Source organism: Phoca vitulina, unplaced genomic scaffold, assembly GCF_004348235.1.
Source record: "Phoca vitulina isolate PV1807 unplaced genomic scaffold, GSC_HSeal_1.0 scaffold8, whole genome shotgun sequence".
In the NCBI taxonomy this organism is placed as follows: Eukaryota; Metazoa; Chordata; class Mammalia; order Carnivora; family Phocidae; genus Phoca; species Phoca vitulina.
In genome coordinates, this window is record NW_022589711.1 from 63488648 (window position 1) to 63510005 (window position 21358).

The following is a 21358-nucleotide window of genomic DNA, read 5'->3' on the forward strand; positions in this document are numbered from 1 at the left end:
ATCTCAATGACAGGAGATGAAAGTTGCAAAAGCTCTACCCAAGCGTCTGCTCTGGATCAACTTTCCAGGGTGTACGTGAGGAACAGCTAGCTCTTAGGACCTGTCCGCTGGGTGGTGCACCCTCCTTCTGCCTTGTGCTTGTTTCCCATCCCGCCCCAGCGCCCCTGCGCTCCCGGTGCCCGCACCTGTCCGGCGCGCACTTGGCCTGTCAGGGATGCTGGAGCCACCTGCGCGGCCGCCGCCGACACTGTTGCTGCCGCCGCCGCCGCCGCCGTCGCCGTCGCCACCGCCTGGCCTGCCCTGCCTGGCACATGCGCAGTGGCGACGCCGGGCCGGCGCCTTCAGTCTCCTCCTCCGCCGCCTCCCGGTTCCGCAGTCACTTCCTGCAGCTGTTTCCCTGTGGGTCCGGCTGGACTGACTTTTGACAGTCAGCCTTTAGCTGCGGCGGGGGCTTGGCGGGGGCCAGCCGGGAAAGTTGCGCCGAGGGAGGCGGAGTTGAGCCGGGCCGAGCCGGGCGCGCGGGGCAGACGGCGGAGGGGTCGCCGGCTGGACGCGGCGCCCAGACTCCCGGCGCGTCCGGAGGGTTCCGGTAAGTGCGGGAGATCGCGAGCCTGGGGCATTTAGGACGAGCCCGGGAGCGAAGGCGACTAGCGGTTCCTTTCGGGTGCGGGCTTCCCACCTGCCCTCCACGTGACAGACTTGCGCTGCTTTTATCTATCTGTTTGTTTTTGAGCTTTTCACGTGTACCGTTTGGATCGTCTAGGCGTGCTGCTGCCTTGGCCCTCGCGCTCCCCCCGCCCGGTGGGAGACGGGGGATTCCATCTTCCGTGATGGCATCCTTACGGGATTGAGGTGCGTGTGTGTGCGCGCTCGTGTGTATGCAGGCACATATTAGGAATGTAAGGTATATGTGGGCGATGCTGAAGTGTCTGTAGCTTAGATTCAAATGTATAGACGATTCCCTTGGATTAGGAACCGTCATAGCGGAGACTGGAAAACATTCGCCAATTCACCAAGGCCTCTTCTCCCCCAGATCCCTGCGTTCTTTTGAGTCTTCCTTACATGATATACCTTGCCTCAGCTGATTATTTTTCATATTTCTCTCTCTCTCATTCCTTCCCGATGCGTTCTGATGACCTCTGAATAATGCTCACTGTTTTCCCCTCGTTTCCAGAATTCCCAATTACTGTACAGACTTCCCTAGTTTGCTGAGGTGCCAATAACCTGTTCCTTTACGCTGTTCTCTTTCCTCTGTAGATTTCTCCAAATGAGAAAGTGATTGTCTTTAATAAAGTATGTGAAGACTAGGCCCCAGTCCAATCCTGAAAACTATGCTATAACCATCCGTTTTCTTTAAACAGGGTACACCATGAAGCTTTGGCATTCTTTATTGTCTCCTCAAAAACCCCTTCCAAACCAGGACATTCACCACCATAAATCCTTCATTTATGTCACTTCAAGCATCAAATTGAATGGTTTTTAAGATCTGAGGAATATTTTATTTACATCAGCTATCGAGTTAGTTTCTTTTCATCTAATGCAGTAGTCGAACGGATCCTTGTAGTCGCCTATGCTTTGGGTCTCTCTCTATTCCACCATTCAGGCTTTCACTAAAGGCGTGGTTTTATTTCTTTTAGATTTAGCCAGTTTTTGTTTGCTAGCATAGTAAGACCTGATGTAGTTGTCATGCACAGAGCCTTTTTGGGAGTTACATTATCATTTCGATTGTTGAATATTACAAGAAATAATTTTGGAATATCTAGCTATTCTTTAAAAAATTATAAAGATAAAATGTGATAATGGGTACGTCTGTACTGGGCAAGAATTTTTTCTGTAATGCAGGGGATTTTATCACTTCTGGAAGGGGGCCTCTCGTACCTCTGGGCTTTGAGACTGGCCTTTATTTTGATGGAAACCTGTAGACCACACTGGGAGAGATGCGTGCTGGAATTTCCTCAAGTGGGAGTGAGCTTTCATAAAACAAGTCCAGACATGTCTAGGCAATCGGTAGTATTTGATTTTGTTTATATTGTTGATTTCCTTTATACAGATGTTTCAACACCCTCCTGCATTTTCTCTTCTGAACTGGAAGCTTGTTTGTGGCAGTTTGGTATCAGTATGTCTCTGTACAGGTGGTATGTGTAGTCTTTTAATATTATGAATTATTATAATTAGGTAGTTAACTTTTTGAATAAGGCCTGGAGAAGACAGACCTGGCTACTGGGGACAGTGCCTCTCCACCCTTTTGTCTCCTTAGTTTTCCTTTTTAAAATGTCCATGCCTGTCTTGGCTTGATTTAATTGAGAGGAATAATATGATTACAGAGAATCTGACTTTTTAAAGGTCCTCAGTCTGTATTGCTTTTCTTTATGTTACCAGAGATATGGACAGCATACTTCTGCTTAAGAATAAAAAATACTGTTCTTTTAAGTGTTATAATGAATGAGAAGTATCATTGAATATTATGACTAATTTTTGTACTTTGCCTTTAACTACTTTATTTTCCCATCACACTGATATCCTCTGCTGCCCCCAGACCCTGAATTGAGTATAAAAGTTGTTACTTGATTGCAGTTTCCATGTGTATACTTATTAAATGTGGTAAAAGAGAGTTTTAACTTTTTAAAATTGTGGTTAATTTTAGTAAATGTATTATCGTCAGAAAATATACATATTTCTCTTGCAGATGGAAAATTTCAGCCGTTTAAAATAGCCATATTTTATTGACCAAGGAAAGAGGTTTTAATAGTATTGAGAGAGTGGAAGGAATTGTGTATTTTGGAATAGGGATTTTAATTTGGGTTAATTAGAATCATGGGAACTCAGAACGTGTACTGTGGTTCATTTTGAGATACTCAGGGCTAGAAGGCACCATCTGGGTGGGAGGCAGAAGAAATCATGTATAAAATCGAAGAGGTATTGGAACATATTGGATCTTTTCTGAGTGAAACGGAGTAACAGTTACTTAATAAAAAGGGAAAAGGAAATTGCTGAAAGACTGAGGAATTAGAATTTAATGGGGGCTTCTGGCAGTGTGATCCATTACCTCAGAGGACATTTGCTTGATACATTGTTTTATGCAGGTAATTTATGGCTAGAGGGAGAGAAGATACTCTGATTTTATAGCAGACTCATGAATATAGTTTAAGGCCATATGAGGTGGGGTCCTGAACTCAAAGGCCTACAGGAAGCAGGTAAGTAACACAAATACAGATAGCAGGCTAAGTGGGAAGCAGGTGGCCTGGAGAAGACAGACCTGGCTACTGGGGACAGTGCCTCTCCACCCTATCTAGGTAATTGTCCATGTAGGACCATGTGTCAAATGTTGCCAGATCATCCTTTTATCAGGAGGAGCCATGAATCTCTTGATTTTAAAATGTTGATGACTAATTCAATTTAAAAAGTGAAAGCAAAACACAACACTCTATGTTCCAAACAGAGCACATCTGAGGCTGCATGTGGCCTACACGTTGCCTGTGGCTCTGCTGTGAGGAATCACTGGCTTACCTATTTAAATATTACTGGTTGATGGGGCGCCTGGGTGGTTCAGTCGTTAAGCGTCTGCCTTCGGCTCAGGTCATGATCCCAGGGTCCTGGGATCGAGCGCTGCATCGAGCCCCACATCGAGCCCTGCATCCATCCCCGCATTGAGCCCCCACATCGAATCCCCGCATCCAGCTCCCTGCTCGGCGGGAAACCTGCTTCTCCCTCTCCCACTCCCCCTGCTTGTGTTCCCTTTCTTGCTGTGTCTGTCTCTGTCAAATAAGTAAATAAAATCTTAAAAAAAAAAAAAAAAATTACTGGTTGATGGGAAGGAACTCTTTTATTTACTTTTGTTACATAGTAACTGAGTTATTCCTAGGTTTCCTTGATATTTTAGCTAGCTCTAGAGGTGTTTTAAGGGTTCTGAGGCATGGAAGTTTTATTTCGCTCTTTTTGATTCATCTGGATGGAGAGACTAGTTTGGATGGAAAGGAGACATTTGCTGAGGTTCATAACTGGTGGTGTTTTTGTCTATGCATAATTTTCATTGATTGTAGTTAAGTGTAAGTGTGCCTGAGGGATGGGGTCTGGACTAGGTGACCTTTGATGTCCATTTCAGCCGTGTGACTTGTAGATTTAATTAGCCATGGATGCAATGCTATTAATGTTCCTGGGTCAGAGGGGCCACAGTTGGAACTGTGCCAAGCAAAATAAAGCAAAATCTATAAAGCTGTTCTCCGTGGAAGAGCATAGTGTCAGCGTGGATTAACAGATAGGGGAAGTCTGCTAGATGAGGCAAAAAGAAATCCAAAGGTGGTTTGGAGAAGTAGAGGAAGGGGTCAGGTGGTGTGTGGTCATTTACATATTGTATTGCTGAGGTCGCATTTTTAAGTGAGCATTTTTTTTTTTTTTTTGCTGTTGATTCAGATTTGAAGACCTGAGTTCTCCTCACACATTGGATTATGCCCAAGACTTTCCTACCCAATGATCCTCTTGCAACACGCCGGGCTTCCTCTGCCTAAGCGGCCCTCATCCTCTCCTCCTATGTCAGTGGCCCCCCGGTCTACAGGAACCTTGCAGCTTCCGCCACAGAAGCCTTTTGGGCAGGAGGCTTCCTTGCCTCTGGCAGGGGAAGAAGAGTTACCGAAGGGAGGGGAGCAAGACTCTGCCCTGGAGGAGCTATGTAAGCCCCTGTACTGCAAACTCTGCAATGTTACCTTGAACTCCGCACAGCAGGCCCAGGCTCATTATCAGGTAAGCGGAGAAAAGAAGGCCAGGCATTTAGTGAGAGAAACTTTTAGGGCTTTGCCCATTTCAGTCTTCTCTCCAGATATGACCAGTTGTGCCTGGAATAATCAAGATGGCTTAGTGAACAACTTAGACATTAGTTTGTTTGATTAAAAGCATAATGTTCCTACATTAAAAGAATGCATCACTTTTTACAGAATGAGGTCTCAACCTAACTGTGTGGCTTTTGATAGCTTACTAGTCGTTGTAGGCTAATGTACATTATCTATGCTTGTGAACAAACCTGTGATCCTAAGGTGAACAGTTTTTGAAACACGATGTACCAAACTCAATTCAGTGTCAAATTGTTTAGGAGAATTAGCCTTATGAATATTCTCTTCCAGCTAATACAGTTTGCATCAGTTCAAGGTAATCTGTCTATGAATGTTATGCTTTTTCTCTTGGACCTCTGACTCTTCTTATATAACCTATTGCTGCTAAGGAAAACACAGGTATTTTTCTGTAGTTGGAATAAAATGACATTGGAATATTGAACCTTACCCTTCATAGGAAGCATACTCTGACCTGATAATCATTTCTAAGATTTAAAGCTTTCACCTCCATGTAGAATATCTAGTGGGAAGGACAATTTTAAAGGGTGTTATTACCTAAGAACAAATAGAAAGCTAACCTTTGGCTAGAAAGAGAGAGTACAGTATTTCTTTTTATTCTAGATTGCTATCCGTATACAATTATATAGTTTCCTTTTTTTGGAGAAAGGGGACCTGAGAAGCAATTGAGGCCAAATGCCACTGAATGAAAGGATGTCTTCTGGGTCAGCATTGATTTGACTCTTTATTCTCTGCATGAATAGCTGCAATCATAAGACATATGGTAGAAAGATGACTTAACACAGGTATTTCTTCTATCGTGATGCTCTGTCTCTAACGTAAAGTTGTTATTTACTCTAGGTGGAAATCTTTCTGTTTTGTTTGGATCCTAAAGACTGATGATTGTGTCACTTTGGGATTGTACCTCAGAAATATTTTGAGGGTATATCGTTTTCCCTGGGATTGAGGGGAAGATATAATGTGTTGCTTCCCTGGAGTTCCCTTTATTTGGGTTTGTTTTGCCCTCAGGTGCAGAGCATTGAGTTAATTATAACTCAGATCCTGGCACATGTCCTCAGTGGTGCATAAAGGCATCTTCTGGTTTTATTTTTACATTTTCCCCCCTCCTTCAACCTCACTCTCATTCCCTCTGTGTATCAGTCTCCAAATCACAGTGGTTTGGTACAGGGTCTTCCTTTGCCTATTTTGCTATTTGAGGGGAGCTGGTTAGGATGATGCTTCTCAAACCCAAGACACAGTGCTACCTTTCCTCTTCATTTATTCCTGTGAAATATTCAGTGTTATAGCCTAAGACTCACTTTGAAAAATCAAGCTTGAGTTCTAAAGTTTTGATTTTTAGCTGTATAAAGCCCCTCGTAAGACATTAACTTGAGAGGAAACCCACCTTTTTGCCCTTTAAAGAAGAGTTGTTTACTTTTATGAGGTAAAACTCTTGGGCAATGTGTAATTTTAATATGTGTGTTAACCTGTATCTCCTGCCTTTTTTTCCTCCTAATATCACTTTCTGTCTCTATAGACAGTGATGGATGCTTCTGGTTATGCATAGAGAGGATTCAATTTGAGCAGGGTCATTGGATTATAAGGCTTAAACTAGATAAGAAACAGAATCTGCATTTATTTGGGTTTTTTTCTTTGATTCTACGTTTTCATGCGCACACGTGCGCTGTGAACTTTTTAGTTGACAAGATTAGTAATTATACTTAATTTCAGCTCTGTCCAAGATATGGTAAATATAGGAATTAGAAAATATGAGAATAGGGAAGTGAAATTTAGGTAAATGTCTCAATAATCAGAATTTTTTTTTTTTTAAGATTTTTTATTTATTTGACAGAGAGAGACACAGCGAGAGAGGGAACACAAGCAGGGGGAGTGGGAGAGGGAGAAGCAGGCTTCCCGCCGAGCAGGGAGCCCGATGTGGGGCTCAATCCCAGAACCCTGGGATCATGACCTGAGCCGAAGGCAGACGCTTAACGACTGAGCCACCCAGGAGCCCCAATAATCAGAATTTTTAAGTGGAAAAGTTAGAGGAGAAGGACAGCCTGTCATAGTGGATAATTTAAGCAGCCAAAAACTAGGGTAAAGATAGAGTAAAGAAGAAGTTAGTGGGTATTAAGAAAGTAGAACCTAATGGAAAATTAAAAGTTTGGGTTTTTTTCCTAAGAGCTTGTTTCTAAGAGCTTAGAAGCAAAGATTTGAATGAAATCAATGTTATTCTTGAAGAAGGAGTTTTTTTTTTTTCTTTACAGAGAAACAAGCCAAAGCAGTTAGTATATGAAAGTACGGAGGGGCGCCTGGGTGGCTCAGTCGTTAAGCATCTATGCCTTCGGCTCAGGTCATGATCCCAGGGTCCTGGGATCGAGCCCCGCATCGGGCTCCTTGCTCGGTGGGAAGCCTGCTTCTCCCTCTCCCACTCCCCCTGCTTGTGTTCCCTCTCTCGCTGCGTCTCTCTCTGTCAAATAAGTAGAATCTTAAAAAAAAAAAGTATGGAACAATTTCACTGGGATAGTATAGAAGAAAGTTAACTTTAGAGGTAAAATCTGGATTTCAAGAAAGATATGGTCAAGATGAGCGAGTGTGGATCAAAGAGCAGATCAGAATAATAAACAATCAGAGCATGAACATAACTTAGAGGTGGGTGAAACCACCATAAGGGAAACATAGAAATATCAGCCCGAAAGATGCGGCAAAGGCGCCATTCACGGTATATAAATAGGCAGTGATTAAAAAAGGCTACTGAAGACAAGGGTAGGACCAGCGAGTAAGGCTTACCAAGAGCCAGGAATAGGTAGATTGGCAATGATTCTAAGTAGACTAATACAACAAAGTGGTAGATGAGATGATGGAAAGTTTTATTTCTGAAAACCTGCTTTATAATTTTTAATACAGAGTGATACCAAGACCACAAATTCACTATTTCAGTTATGTGTGAGATAAAGGGGGTCAGTGGTAGCCTGTTTATAAGCTAGAAACACATTTGTGTGAAGTGATAAATCACTGTTGATTACATTTCTCCGAACGGTTGAGTGAGTTGGTACCGTTGTTGAAATCGCAAAGTTTCAGATGCCCATGGTATTGTAAACAACCTTCAGTCTGATGTGAGCAGTGTTATACTGGAGTCTAACTGTATCATATTCCAGAAATCCAGGACACACATTGGAAGCTGCTCAATAAATGCTTCCCTTTAAACTTACTACCTTCTTTCTCTGATGTCCTGCCGTTCCTAAGTTGGGGCTGCCTTAGTAATGACCCATGTATAACTGTGGTCACCACAGATTTAGTTTTATTCCCGGGACTTGTCACCCTGAATTGTTGTTTTGTTTTTAATGAGATTACTTATTTTTACAGTCTCAAAATTATGGCTTTAGTTATATCTTAAAATAAAACCTTTGGAAGAAAAAATCATGTCTTCATTTTATTAAAATCTGTCCACAGGCTTCAGGTTACTTAGGGCAAGCCTGGCATGGAGTAACACAACACTGTTTTAGCAGCATACATGCCCAGAGGAAGAACTACTTCGGATGGAAGATCATTAACAGAAATAAAACAAGCAAAAAACAAAAATGGATAAATTTTGCTAGGGCATCCACAGTGTAAAATAACGTCAACCCATGTATCTGCTAATTTGTGTGTCCATTTGAAAAATAACTACTCAGTTATTCAAAGTACATTTCTAAAGTTTGTCATAAACATAGATTTCTGTTTGTAATACTTAGCAGCCAAATAGCAATGTACTGTATTAGATTAATTTGAAAGGGAGACAGAATGCAGGTTAAAAAAAAAAGTAGTTCTAGAGTTATGATGCTGATTGTAGTGATCTTAATTCATCATGCAGAGAATGCAATTGATGTTATCCCAAAATTTAGAATACTGATTTTAGCACTTATATTTTAACATTGGTCACTCAGGTTTGGATGGCATGATCAGCAACTCTAATCTCAGCTAATTTTATGTTTTCAAAATTCTCCCACCTGGTTGTTTTCCAGATGAACTTGCAATGGACTGAGAATAGTCAAATGCACTTCATTAGGGAGCAGAAGTTCTCCATGATGCTGCTGGTAGCTGCATCTCGGCAGCTCTCTGCCTCCCCATCCCAGTGCCCCTACCTTGTTTCTTCTTAGTTCCAAAGAGTACATATCTCTTCTTCTGACAGGCTGATTCCTCACCCTAAGTGTGGATTTCATCACCTGTCATCACTTCTTTGCCTCGATCAAATTAAAAACCTGCTCAAGTTTTTTCTATGTAAATAAAAATAGCAACAGCCGCCTTCCCTTTGCTTTTAATCCCTCTCGTTGGCAACTTTTCTCCTCTCCTTAGAGTTCTGACAGGTATAATTGTCCTCTCCTGGTCTTCATTTCCCATCCATTCCCCAGCCCACCACTGCATTCTGGTTTCATTCCAATATTCTACTGGGAGGGTCCTCTCCATGGTCTCCTATGACCTTACAGGCCAAATCTAGCTCTTTCTCACTTGACCTTTTGTAGCATTTGCTACTGGTAGCAGCTTCCTCAAAACATCTAAAGAAATTTTAACTCAGAACAATGCCTATGGGGGCGCCTGGGTGGCTCAGTTGTTAAGCATCTGCCTTCGGCTCAGGTCATGATCCCAGGGTCCTGGGATCGAGCCCCACATCGGGCTCCCTGCTCAGCGGGGAGTCTGCTTCTCCCTCTCCCACTCCCCCTGCTTGTGTTCCCTCTCTCACTCTGTCTCTCTCTGTCAAATAAATAAATAAAAAAAATCTTTAAAAAAAAAAAACAATGCCTATGGAACAAAGGGCGTATAATGAAAAGCAGTAATCACCTGTGCTCCCTTCCTCTTCCATCCCCACCTTTTCTTCTCCATTCTCCCTTCCACCTCTCATCTTGCCTTGGCTATAGTTTTCCTTTGACACTGTTAAGGTTGATCACATTTTTGTTTACTCAATAGTCAAATTAAGTTTTCCATGCTCTTTTTGTAGGTTGATTCTAATGGTTGGAAATTGACATTCAGCATTTGCATTGCTATAGGTGGGGAAATATTGTTCACTGAAGAGCTGTTTTCTTCTCTGTGTTTCCAATGTCATGATCCCATGCTACTCAAGAGGGATGTTCAAATGGATGACCCTTTTTTTTTTTAAGATTTTATTTATTTGACAGAGAGAGACACACTGAGAGAGGGAACACAAGCAGGGGGAGTGGGAGAGGGAGAAGCAGGCTTCCCACCAAGCAAGGAGCCCGATGCGGGGCTCGATCCCAGGACCCTGGGATCATGACCTGAGCTGAAGTCAGGTGCTTTACGACTGAGCCACCCAGGAGCCCCTGGATGACCCTTTTTTTTAAAAAAAGATTTTATTTATTTATTTGACAGAGAGAGTGAGAGAGCACAAGCAGGGGGAGCAGTAGAAGGAGAGGGAGAAACAGGCTCCCCGCCGAGCAGGAAGCCCGATGTGGGGCTCCATGCGGGGCTCCATGCGGGGCTCCATCCCAGGACCCTGGGATCATGACCTGAGCTGAAGGCAGACGCTTAACCATCTGAGCCACCCGGCTGCCCCAGGATGACCCTTTCTTGAATGCCACCAATTGCTCAAAATCATGCCCTTTTTAGTTTGTTTCATATGTGGATTGTAACTTAGAAATAACCTTTTGTTTTTCCTTGAGTTTCTGACACTTTAAAAAACAGGGAGAAGAATCTTATGCATTTATAAGAAACAACTACTAGCTTCTTAATCTTTCTTTTTATTGCTTAAAATCCATTTCATTTATCTTCATTAAACCCACTGATTTCCTGTTCTAATTTGGGCTAGTTGTTTCGTAACTGGATCATGACTTCATTGTGTAGCTTATTGTATATCCTAGAGTTTTTAATTGCTTTTCTTCTTTTTCCTTCTTTTTCTCTCATAATGTATCTTTATCATAACCCCATTCCCCCCTCTAAACTCTCACACTTTCCATTGTGTGGAATCCCTGCTTTATCCTAGATCCCCCCAACTTCCTGTTCCATTTGCAACTGATTGCCACCTGGGTTTGCTACACAGCTGTCAAATTTGGATTTCTCTTCATTGCCCTCTGGCTTGGGCTATAATTTTCTAAATATGCATGCTTTCTTTTTATTTTTCAATCTTGTTTTGTTGGAGTACATCTTCACATTACTTGAAGGAAGAAGAATTTTATTTTATTTTATTTTTTTTAAAAGATTTTATTTATTTATTTGACCTAGAGAGATACAGCAAGAGAGGGAACACAAGCAGGGGGAGTGGGAGAGGGAGAAGCAGGCTTCCTGCCGAGCAGGGATCCCGATGCGGGGCTTGATCCCAGGACCCTGGGATCATGACCTGAGCCGAAGGCAGACGCTTAACGACTGAGCCACGCAGGCGCCCCAAAGGAAGAAGAATTTTAAATATAAATGTATGTTACAACACATCTCTGTCTTTAAAATAAGCGAGAGAGTAATAAGAAATAAATTTTTCTGAGCCCTCGTATGTCTAAAAATGTGTGTATTATGTCTTCATATGTGACCATTCATTTTCTGGTTGAAAATTACTTTTCCTAAGAATATTAAAGGCTTACTTAATTGTGTGTGCATGTGTGTGTTTGCTTGTTTTTTTTTTTTTTAATCTAGTATTGCTGAAGAGAAATCTTACTCTAATTCTTATTCTTTTGTGGGTGACCTACTTTAATTTTGGGCTTTTTTCCTCCTGAAAGCTCTTAGGCTCTCCTTTTGATCCTTGGTATCTGAAATTTTACAATGATAGCTGTGTTTAGTTGTGCATCTTTCTTTCATTTGTCTTGGTCAGCACTGGTAATTCCTTTCAGTTTGAATATTCCTGTTTCTCTTGAGCTCTGGGGAGTTTTCTTTGATACTGTTTCCTTGATAATATTCTTCTCTGTATTTTCTCTGTCTTTTTTCCTGGTAATTCTATTAGCGCTAGCCTGGACTAGCTGGCTTGATTCTTTATATTGCTTATCTCCTCTCTCTTTTATCATTCCTTTATTCCGGAGAGGTGTTCTTTTTTTTTTAAATTTTATTATGTTATGTTAATCACCATACATTACATCATTAGTTTTTGATGTAGTGTTCCATGATTCATTGTTTGCATTATAACACCCAGTGCTCCATTCAGTACATGCCCTCTTTAATACCCATCACCAGGCTGACCCATCCCCCACCCCCCTCCCCTCTAGAACCCTCAGTTTGTTTCTCAGAGTCCATAGTCTCTCATGGTTCGTCTCCCCCTCCGATTTCCCCCCCTTCATTTTTCCCTTCCTATTATCTTCTTCTTCTTCTTTTTTTTTTTTTTAACATATAATGTATTATTTGTTCCTGAGAGGTATTCTTGAATTCTAACCCTATATTGATTTTTTTAAAATTTTGACATTTATGTCCTTAATTTTTAAGGGTTTTTTGTTTCTTATTATTCCCTTTGCTAGCATCTGTTTTATAGGCTATGAAATCATGGACTGTCGGGTCAGACAGTCTTCAGATTGTAGTCTTACTACTTACTAGATGTAGGTCATTGGAAGAAATATTTCCTAACTTCTCTGTGTCTCATGAAGAGGAATTTGATGATGATACTAATGATACCTGCTCACTAGTATGTATAAGACATTTAGAACAGTTCCTGGTATCTGAGATGGTCTCTAATACTGTTGGGTTTTCCTAGGGTGCAGTGGAACATGGTGGCATGGGCTCTGGAATGAGATTGTCCCCAGCTCTGCCATTTACTTGTGGCTTTGGGCAAGTTTTATTTTATTTTATTAACTTCTCAGTTTGAATAACATTTAACTTAGAAACCAGTTCCAAAAGCATTACAAAAAATTCCTGCATGTACCTCATCCAGATTCCTGAAATGTTAATATTTACGTAACTGCCCTAGGGTTATCAAAATCAGGAAATTAACCCTGATAACAATAATATTATCTAATCTACAGACTACATTTCATCAATTATCTAATGGTGTCCTTTTTTCTGGTTCCAGGATCTGATCCATGATGAAATTTTGCATGTGGCTGTTTTGTCTCCTTTAATTTGGACAGGTTTAGTTTTTCTTTGCTTTTTTTTTTCCCCTCTTCTTTTTTTTAAAAATTTTTTATTGTTATGTTAATCACCATACATTACATCATTAGTTTTTGATGTAGTGTTACATGATTCATTGTTTCTGCATAACACCCAGTGCTCCATGCAGAACGTGCCCTCTTTAATACCCATCACCAGGCTAACCCATCCTCCCACCCCCCTCCCCTCTAGAACCCTCAGTTTTTTTTTTTTTCCAGTCTTGCAATTTTTGAAGAGTTGTTTTGTAGAATATTCCAATTTGGGTTTGATTGATGTTTTCTCATGATTGAATTCAGGTTATTATTTTTTTTTTTTTTTGGCAAGAATACCACAGAAGTGATGTTGTGTCTTTCCCAGTGCATCATATTAGGAAGGATGTGAATATTTTGCATCACTGGTACTATCTATTACTTTGGTCACTGGTTAAGATGGTGTCTGCTAGGGTTCTTCTTTGTAAAGTTACTGTTTTTCTTCTTGTGTTTAGTAAGTATCATGTGGGGAGATACTTTGAGACTATGTAAATATTTTATTTCTTATGGTGTTTTCATTCAGTAATTTTAGCATTCATTGATGATTCTTCCCTACAGTGATTATTACTATGATGTCTGCCAAATGGTGATTTTTCTGTTTTAATTATTCTTTCTACATTTATTGGTTGGAATTTTACTTTAAGGAAGAACTTTCTGCTTTCATTCATTCATCATTCATTCAATCACCATGGATTATGGATTCTTGTTTTATTCTGGGATATAATCTATTACTATCATTATTTATCCTGATGTTTATTTTTTTCCAATTTGACCAGTGTGAGCCCCTTCTGGTTGGTGCTTGTGTCCTTTTGACAGGTCCCTGTAATTTTTGTCATACTTCCTTAATTCCTGAATACCAAAGATTCCAGGATTTTCTTGTATTTTCCCCAGGCCAGCCATTTCTTCAAGGAGCCAGGTTTCTTTTATTGGAGAATGGTACCTAAAATCTGAGTACAGGGTACGCTTTTTGGTACTGGGATGTTTGTGTTTCTAGATCTTCTCAGCGATAGAGCTAGTAATATTTATCTATGTATACACACATTTATATTTATCTACATGCACGTATGTTGAAAACTGAGTTCAGACTGGTACTTCCAATTTTAATTCAACACGACAGTGTTCATCCTAACCTTCCATCTTTTCTTTCTTTGGTAGGGAAAAACCTAGGCTTTCATTAACCGCAACACACACACACACACACACACACACACACACTTTCTCTTTCTCTCTCAGTATATATAGTTTGGAGTTTGATAAGTTATATCCCCATGAAAAGCAAACCTACTAACCCGGGGATAGCATTTGTGTATTTATTGTTCTTTTTGTCTTTAGCATAATATATAGTCAAAATACTGTTTTACAAAGTTACTTAGGTTACAGAGTTGCTGCCTGCTAAGGTTCTTGTTTTGTCAAGTTACTATTTTTCTTTTTGTGTTTATAATAAGTATCATGGGGGAGATACTTCAAGACCAATAGTTTTTTTCCTCTCCTCCCCATTCAATATGGTTATATTATTCATTTTTCTATACAGTTAGGTTTGTTTGTTTCTATTTGTATTTCATTTTGGGTCCTTCCCAATCCTTGTTGACTTTGATTCTTTTTCTAAGTTTGTGAAATGTTAAAATAGTTATAAAAGTTAGAACTATACAAAAAAGTATTCGTAGAAAAGTGTCACACCCTACCATCGCTTGTAGTCCATTCTAATTCCCCTATTATTCATCCATTTTTATTTTTTATTTTTATTTTTTTTGAGAGAGAGAGTGAGTGTGTGAGAGTGGAGAGGAGCAGAGGGAGGAGGGAGGAGAGAGACTCTTAAGCAGGCTCCATACTCAGTGCAGAGCCTGATGAGGGGTTTGATCTCATGACCCCAAGATCATGACCTGAGCTGAAATCAAGTGTCAGACACTTAACCAACTGAGCCACCCAGGCATCCTTTTATACATTTTTAAATGATTTTACTAACCTGTTCAGTTATTTAATGTGTTACTATCTGGGTTTGTCAGTTTTTAATGGTATCCCAGCTAAATTGCCTATTGCAGATTCAGTGAACTTATTCTACCTTCTTCCTTTTTCTGTCTCTTTTTTTGTTGCATTATTTCCAGTGTGTCATAACATGTAATATTTGAACATTAATCTTTCACCCTCACCTCCACCTTTAATTTAGTCTTTGATCTATAATTATATCTATAAAAATACTCACCATCAGCCTTTTTGCTGAAGTTTTCCCAGTCATTTCTTGGTTGGATGAAGCTCCAAAAGATTCCTCAAGCAGGACTTCTGAGTACTGAATTCCTAGGGTTGTTTATTTTTAAAATGCTTTTCTATAGTCCTGACCCTTGATACAGGGATAGTTGGCAGTACATAAAATCCTTAGTTCACACTTCCGTTAAAGTTTAAAAAAAGTACTTCTCAACTACTGCCTTGTTTTACATATTATGGATGCCATTCTAATTCTTATACATTTGTAAATTATTTGATCTTTTTGTCTGGAGAGCTTGAAGTGTCATGCCTTTTAAAAGATATACTTCAGATCCGATTGTTCGTATTAATTTTCCCAGATACCTGGTATGCCTTTTCAATATGTAGATTCAGGTCTTCACTTACTTTTGGACAATTTTCTTGGGTTATAGTTTCAAATATTAGTTCTGTTTGCTTGTTTTTTTTTTTTTTTTTTTGTCTTCAGGGACTCTGGTTTGACATAAAGTATTTCTTCTTTACCTGTTTCCCGTTTCCATTGCTTCCTCTATGACCCTTTAAATTTTTTTCTTTATATTGTTTTATTTTCGTGATTGCTTTTCTGTCTTTCTTCAGTACTTCTTACTACATTTTCATTTGCATCTATTCTCCTTTGGCATGTATTTACTTCTCATTTTTGGTATAATTCTCTTTTTTCTTTCCTGAGTTTAATTACCCTTTTTTAAAAAAAAAAAAAATTCTTACCACTTTGGCCATTTTTCTTTGTACATTTTGGATTCCTGATTGAAGGTGATTTTTCATATTCCCAAATTCTTGTTTGAATATATTTAATTCAATTTGGAATGTTGTCTTAATGGTTTTCTTCTGTTTCATGTGTTTTTTGGGGGTAGGTTTCACTTGCTGAGATATGTTGATTTTTTTGGTAATAATTTTGTATAGAATTGATTAGTTTTCATCTGTTTATTATGTGGATTTTGGGTGGTTTATGAGAGTCTTAATTCAATGGCAATCTCTTTTATAACTGTAGTAAAGTTCACTTGTTCAATAATTTTTTGTTTTGTTTTGTTTTGTTTTTTGGTTTTGTGGTGGTCAGGGGAGGGTTTGTATGTCCTCCAGTTTTTGTTTTTGTTTTTTTGCTCTTTTTTGTTTTGTAGGATGCTAGCTTTTCCTGTTTTGCTTTTTACCCCCCTTCACCTCCCAGTTGCCAAAAGGGGCCTCTTCCTTCTTTTTTTCTCTTTCTCCTCCAGAAGCCACTTTGCCACTTCAGGTCATGTGTACATTTAATCCCCTGTCAGTGCTCTGCTCCACCAGATCATGGTTTAGTATTTACAGACAGGGTGGGTTTATTTTTCCTGGTGGTGGCTTGAAAGCAATTCTAGGCCTGCTGCTAGCTCCCTTCTCTCTTTCCTGCAGTTTTGGTCAGACTGGTCTCGCTTGCTGTGAATGCTTGTGGCAGGAGCATGAGCGATTGCTCACTGGGATTTGATGTTTTTCCCTTTTTTACTTACAATTATTTTGAAGTCTGGGCATTCTGTGGCTTCTGGTTCTGTGGAGGGCATGGCTTCTCTGTATTTTATTTGTTTTTCTTACTATCCTGCATTGTTTGTAGAGGGCAGATGGGGACACACAAACCCAGGCACCTGCTGCCAAGCTTGCTGGAAACTCTTGGGCAAGTTTTTAACTCTCCGAGTTTAGTTTCCTCATATGTAAAGTGGGGATAATAATTTTACCTACCTGATAGAGATTTCATGAAGATTGCACGAGATAGTATTTACGAAGTATTTAGAACACTGCCTGTCATATAAGTGCTCAAAAATTGTTAGTTGCCATTATTATCATTATGTTATAGATGTAATATTGGCTTGAAAACTGTGAATACTGCTTTGGAAATAAAATACTTGATACTATCTAAAGTTGACCCTTCCTGCAGTGCTGTGTACCCGATCTTCTGCCTTTTCACGGACATGCTTTAGTGCCTGCACCATCTGTTCTTTGGTTCTTACTGACTTCTTCTGTTGTCATGCAAATGAGCCTAAGTAAAACCCATCTTTAAGACCAATCTTCCATTTACCCATTTCCCCCTTCTAACTCTCAACCCTATCTCTCTGCTCCCTGTCACAGAACTCTTCTAAAAAATAAATAAATAAATAAATAAGTAAATAGTTGCCTATACTGGTTCTTTCTACTTTCACATCTCCCATTGTCTCCCCAAGCCACTCTGTGTGACTTTTTAATCCCTAATACTCTAATGGTTCTAAGTTATTCTTGACCTCTCATTTTAAATCCAAGCATTACTTCTCTGTCCCGATGTTACTAACCGCTCAGTAGCATTCGACCTGGTGAACAACTCCTTTTTTTTTGTTAGTGTTGTTTTAAATTATTATGAAATACTAAAGACATAAAAAAGTACAAAAATAATATAATGAACATATATATTGCCATCTAGCTGAAAGAGTGAAAACTGTTCATTCAACTGAAGCTCCCAAGCATCCCTTCCCAATTATATCCTTTCCTGTACTCCTAGATGTAGCTACTATACCGAATTGATATTTATTGTTCCGCTACTTCTTTTGCACTTTTGTTACATATGTGTTTTCTTATGTAATATGTGGTGGTTTTCATGTTTTTAAGTCCCATATTAAAAAAATTATTCTCACATATCTTTTTTTGCAACTTGTTCTTTTCATTTAGCATTTTGTTAGGAGAATCATTAATGTTGCCATGCATGGCCCTGGAATGTTTATTTTCACTACTGTATAGTGTTCCATTGTATGAATAGACTATAATTTATGCGTTATCCTATAGTGGATACTTCAGTTATTTTTTATTTTTTAAAGATTTATTTGTTTATTTTAGAGACAGAGAGAGTTTGAGGGGGAGGGGGAGAGTTTGAGAGGGAGAAAGAGCGAGAGAGAGAGAGTAGTAGACTCCCTACTGAGCACGGAGCCTGATGCAGGGCTTGATCCCATGACCCTGAGATCATGACCTGGGCCGAAATCAAGAGTTGGACTCTTAACGGACTGAGCTACCCAGGTGCCCTGACACTTCAATTATTTTTACTTTTCAGTGTAACTACTAGTCCTCCTAGGAGCATTCTTATAGATACCTCCTTGTATGTGAGTTTCTGTTTGGTGATACCTAGAAGTATAGTTCCTGGGTCATAATGTATCTAACTAGATTCTTCTTTTGAAACACCTTATTCTAGGCTTCCATCATACCCCCCACTTGTCCGGTTTTCATTTATTTGATAGGCCAGACATTCTCAATCTCATTTTCTGGATCCTCATTCTCTATATTATACTGTCCTGGGGCTTTGTCCTTAGCTGTCTTCTGTCTACCCAGCTCTAGCTTGATCTACCCTCATTTATCCCCCATGCTAATGCCAGGTTGATTTTTATCAAATGCAATCCAATCATATAACTACTTTGCTTAAAGTCCTTCAGAGGATCCCTTCTGTTTCACCATTAAGCTCCCTAAGTATCTCAACTCCTACTCTTCTCCAAAGGATCCAGAAGACCATCTCTCCTTGTGGCTTCTCACCATAGCAGGCTGGACTTTTGATCATAGTATTTTCTCAGTTCACAATTTTCTTTCCCCTTACTCCTTACCTGCCTGGTAAACTTTTGCTCATTTTAAAAGATGACTTGATTTTCTCCTTTTCAGGGAAGCCTTCTCTGACACATTTAGGCAGAAGTAAGAAATTCCTTCTCTCTGTTTTCCTGGCAGTTTATTCATTATCTCCATTATAATACTTGGTTCATTTACTCAACAAATCTTACTGATGGCCCACTGTATGCTAGAAAGTGTTCTAGATATCGGGGATAGAAGAGTAAACAAGACAGGTCCTTATTTTCAAGGAGTCTACATTCCAGAGAGTACAAAACAGAAACAAACAAGTAAACAAACAATATTTTAGATTGTTCTAAGTTGCAGTAGGATAAACCAGACTGTGTGATAGAGAGCATGTTGTGTAGAGTAGGGGAGAATGGCGGGACACTTCAGATTCAGAGAGATGCCATTTGAGTTAAGATCTGAAAGGTAAGAAGGAGCCAGCCAAGCAGAGATCTGAGAGAAGAAGCTTCTAGGCAAAAGGAACAGCAAGTACAAAGGACCTGGAGCTAGAATGAGTTTTATGTCTCACAGTGTATATTCTGATCTCTAAAGTCTGAGATCAGAATAATAGCATGGTTGGGTTCCAGTAAGGTTCTCTTCCACACTGTAGACAGCCAAGTTCTCCTTGGATCCTCACATGGCAGAATGAGGGAGAGGGAGCTCTTGGGCTTCTTTTTAGAAGGGCACTGATTACCCTCATGACCTAATCCCCTCCCAAAGGCCCCATGTCCAGATACCATCACACTGGGATTAGATGCCCACATAGGAATTTTGGTGGGACATAGTATTCAGTCCGTAACAGAGGTGGAGATAGATAATTTGGGAGCTACTAATTTGTCAATTATATTTTAATGCTATGAGACAGGGGAAAATAATGTAGATGGAGAAGAGAGCCAAGGGTGGAGCTTTGGATGTTGCAGGGTGAGAGAATGAGAAGTGGTGGGGTAAGAGGGCATCCTAGGAGACAATAGAAGGGAGTATCCATGGTGTTGTGCTGCCTAGAGTTAGAACACAGTGAAGCCACAGATGTGACCCCTGGATTTGACTCCCTGGAGGTCACCGCGACCATGGCAAGAGCACCTGTAGGGCATTCCAGTGATCAGAAGATAGAACTCATCTCCTTACTTTAATTAACTGCTTACGTATCTGTCTTCTCCTCTTGAGCGTGTGCTAGTCCTTTTTATTTCTAGGGCTTAGCATATACTAGATGGTGGAAGAAAGTTTGCATACAGATTTGAAGTTTACAGTGCAGTCTGAAGAGTAACATATTGTTTCACCCTCATTTAGAATGCTTTCAGACCACTGCCCCTTCCCGCAAGTTTCTGTCAGTTCAAGGAATATAGTAATGTGAATAACTACTTAAACAAAACGTGCTGAGAGAGGCAAGTGCATTTTAATAGAGGTTCACAGTGCCTCCTGAAGCCATCCTGAAGTAGCACCAAAGGGTCTTGCTTTGGATTCAGAGGGCCTGCCTGAGTCTCTGGCTCCATTACCTAGCCCAGCTGAAGGAAGGTGCCAGGGCAAGTCCTCCACACTCTGTGGATTGCAGCTCCTCAGCTGTCATATGTGGATAATATTAACAACTTCCTCTTACAGGAATTTTTTTGTGAGCAGCAAATGAGCTAATGCACACGAGAGCCCTTTGCAAGTAAAAAGATACTCTGTAAGTGCTATTTTTGTAAAAATAATTGGATTATCCATTTCATTACTGACTTATAAAATAGATTAGATCATAGTGTAATAAAATTCGTATTTAGGCAGTGGCATATGAATGGCAACAAGTTGGGGGAGGAAGTAGATCACTGGAAAGTGTGATACTTTTCCAGAAATATATAGGAAATTAACTTCTTTTGGCTTTGTTCTCTTATCTTTCCCAGATAAATCATTCTGTTAGAACCAAAGCGTAGACTCTTTTACTTTAAGATCTAGTGGGCTCTTTGCCCCAGTGTTGCGTATATTTGCAAGAATAAAATGTAGTTAATATTGCTTGGGCTTTTTTCCTCCATTTTTTCTATTTTTTTAAATGAATACGTGAACTTGAATTGACACTTTTTTTTAAAAGATTTTATTTATTTGTCAGAGAGAGAGTACAAGCATGGGGGAAGGGCAGGCAGAGGGAGAGGGAGAAGCAGGCTCCCCACTGAGCAGGGAGCCCGATGTGGGGCTGGATCCCAGGACCCTGGGATCATGACCTGAGCTGAAGGCAGACGCTTAACGACTGAGTCACCCAGGCGCGCGGCACATTTTTTTCATGTTGATTACTCATTTCATTTTACTTCTAGGGTAAAAATCATGGTAAGAAACTCCGAAATTACTATGCAGCTAACAGCTGTCCTCCTCCTGCCAGAATGAGCAATGTGGTAGAACCTGTGCCTACTCCAGCTGTTCCCGTCCCCCCGCAGGTGAGACACATGTATCAGGGTGGGAGTTGTCCTCTGCACACATGCTCATGGATGAAGTTTGTCATCCAAGGAGCCCATCAAGGTACAGATGGGCAGATACTCCTGCAGGGTTCTACTTGGCACTTTTAACTCCTCAAACTGTAGTGCCAGGTTTAAAGCATGCCAACATCCGTGACCTTGAGATTTCTCATTGGCTTTGGTTGTGATGCATGAAATGAAGGAAGAAATATTGTTACGTGTGTCTTTTTCT

General features: G+C 40.2%; 1 protein-coding gene across 3 annotated transcripts in view; it reads left to right on the top strand.

Annotated features, from left to right (window-relative positions):
* Window positions 1-328: 328 nt before the first annotated feature.
* ZMAT3 (zinc finger matrin-type 3) overlaps window positions 329-21358 on the top strand; it is a 34668-nt gene continuing 13638 nt past the window's right edge. For 2 of the 3 annotated variants that reach the window (XM_032407168.1, XM_032407170.1), the window contains exons 1-3: window positions 329-589; window positions 4411-4737; window positions 20989-21108. In XM_032407168.1, the coding sequence (XP_032263059.1) occupies window positions 4468-4737; window positions 20989-21108 (390 nt within the window). In that variant the 5' untranslated portion in view covers window positions 329-589; window positions 4411-4467. Of the gene's footprint in view, window positions 590-709; window positions 853-4410; window positions 4738-20988; window positions 21109-21358 lie in introns of those variants that run through there. The other variant, XM_032407169.1, reaches the window with a different exon arrangement.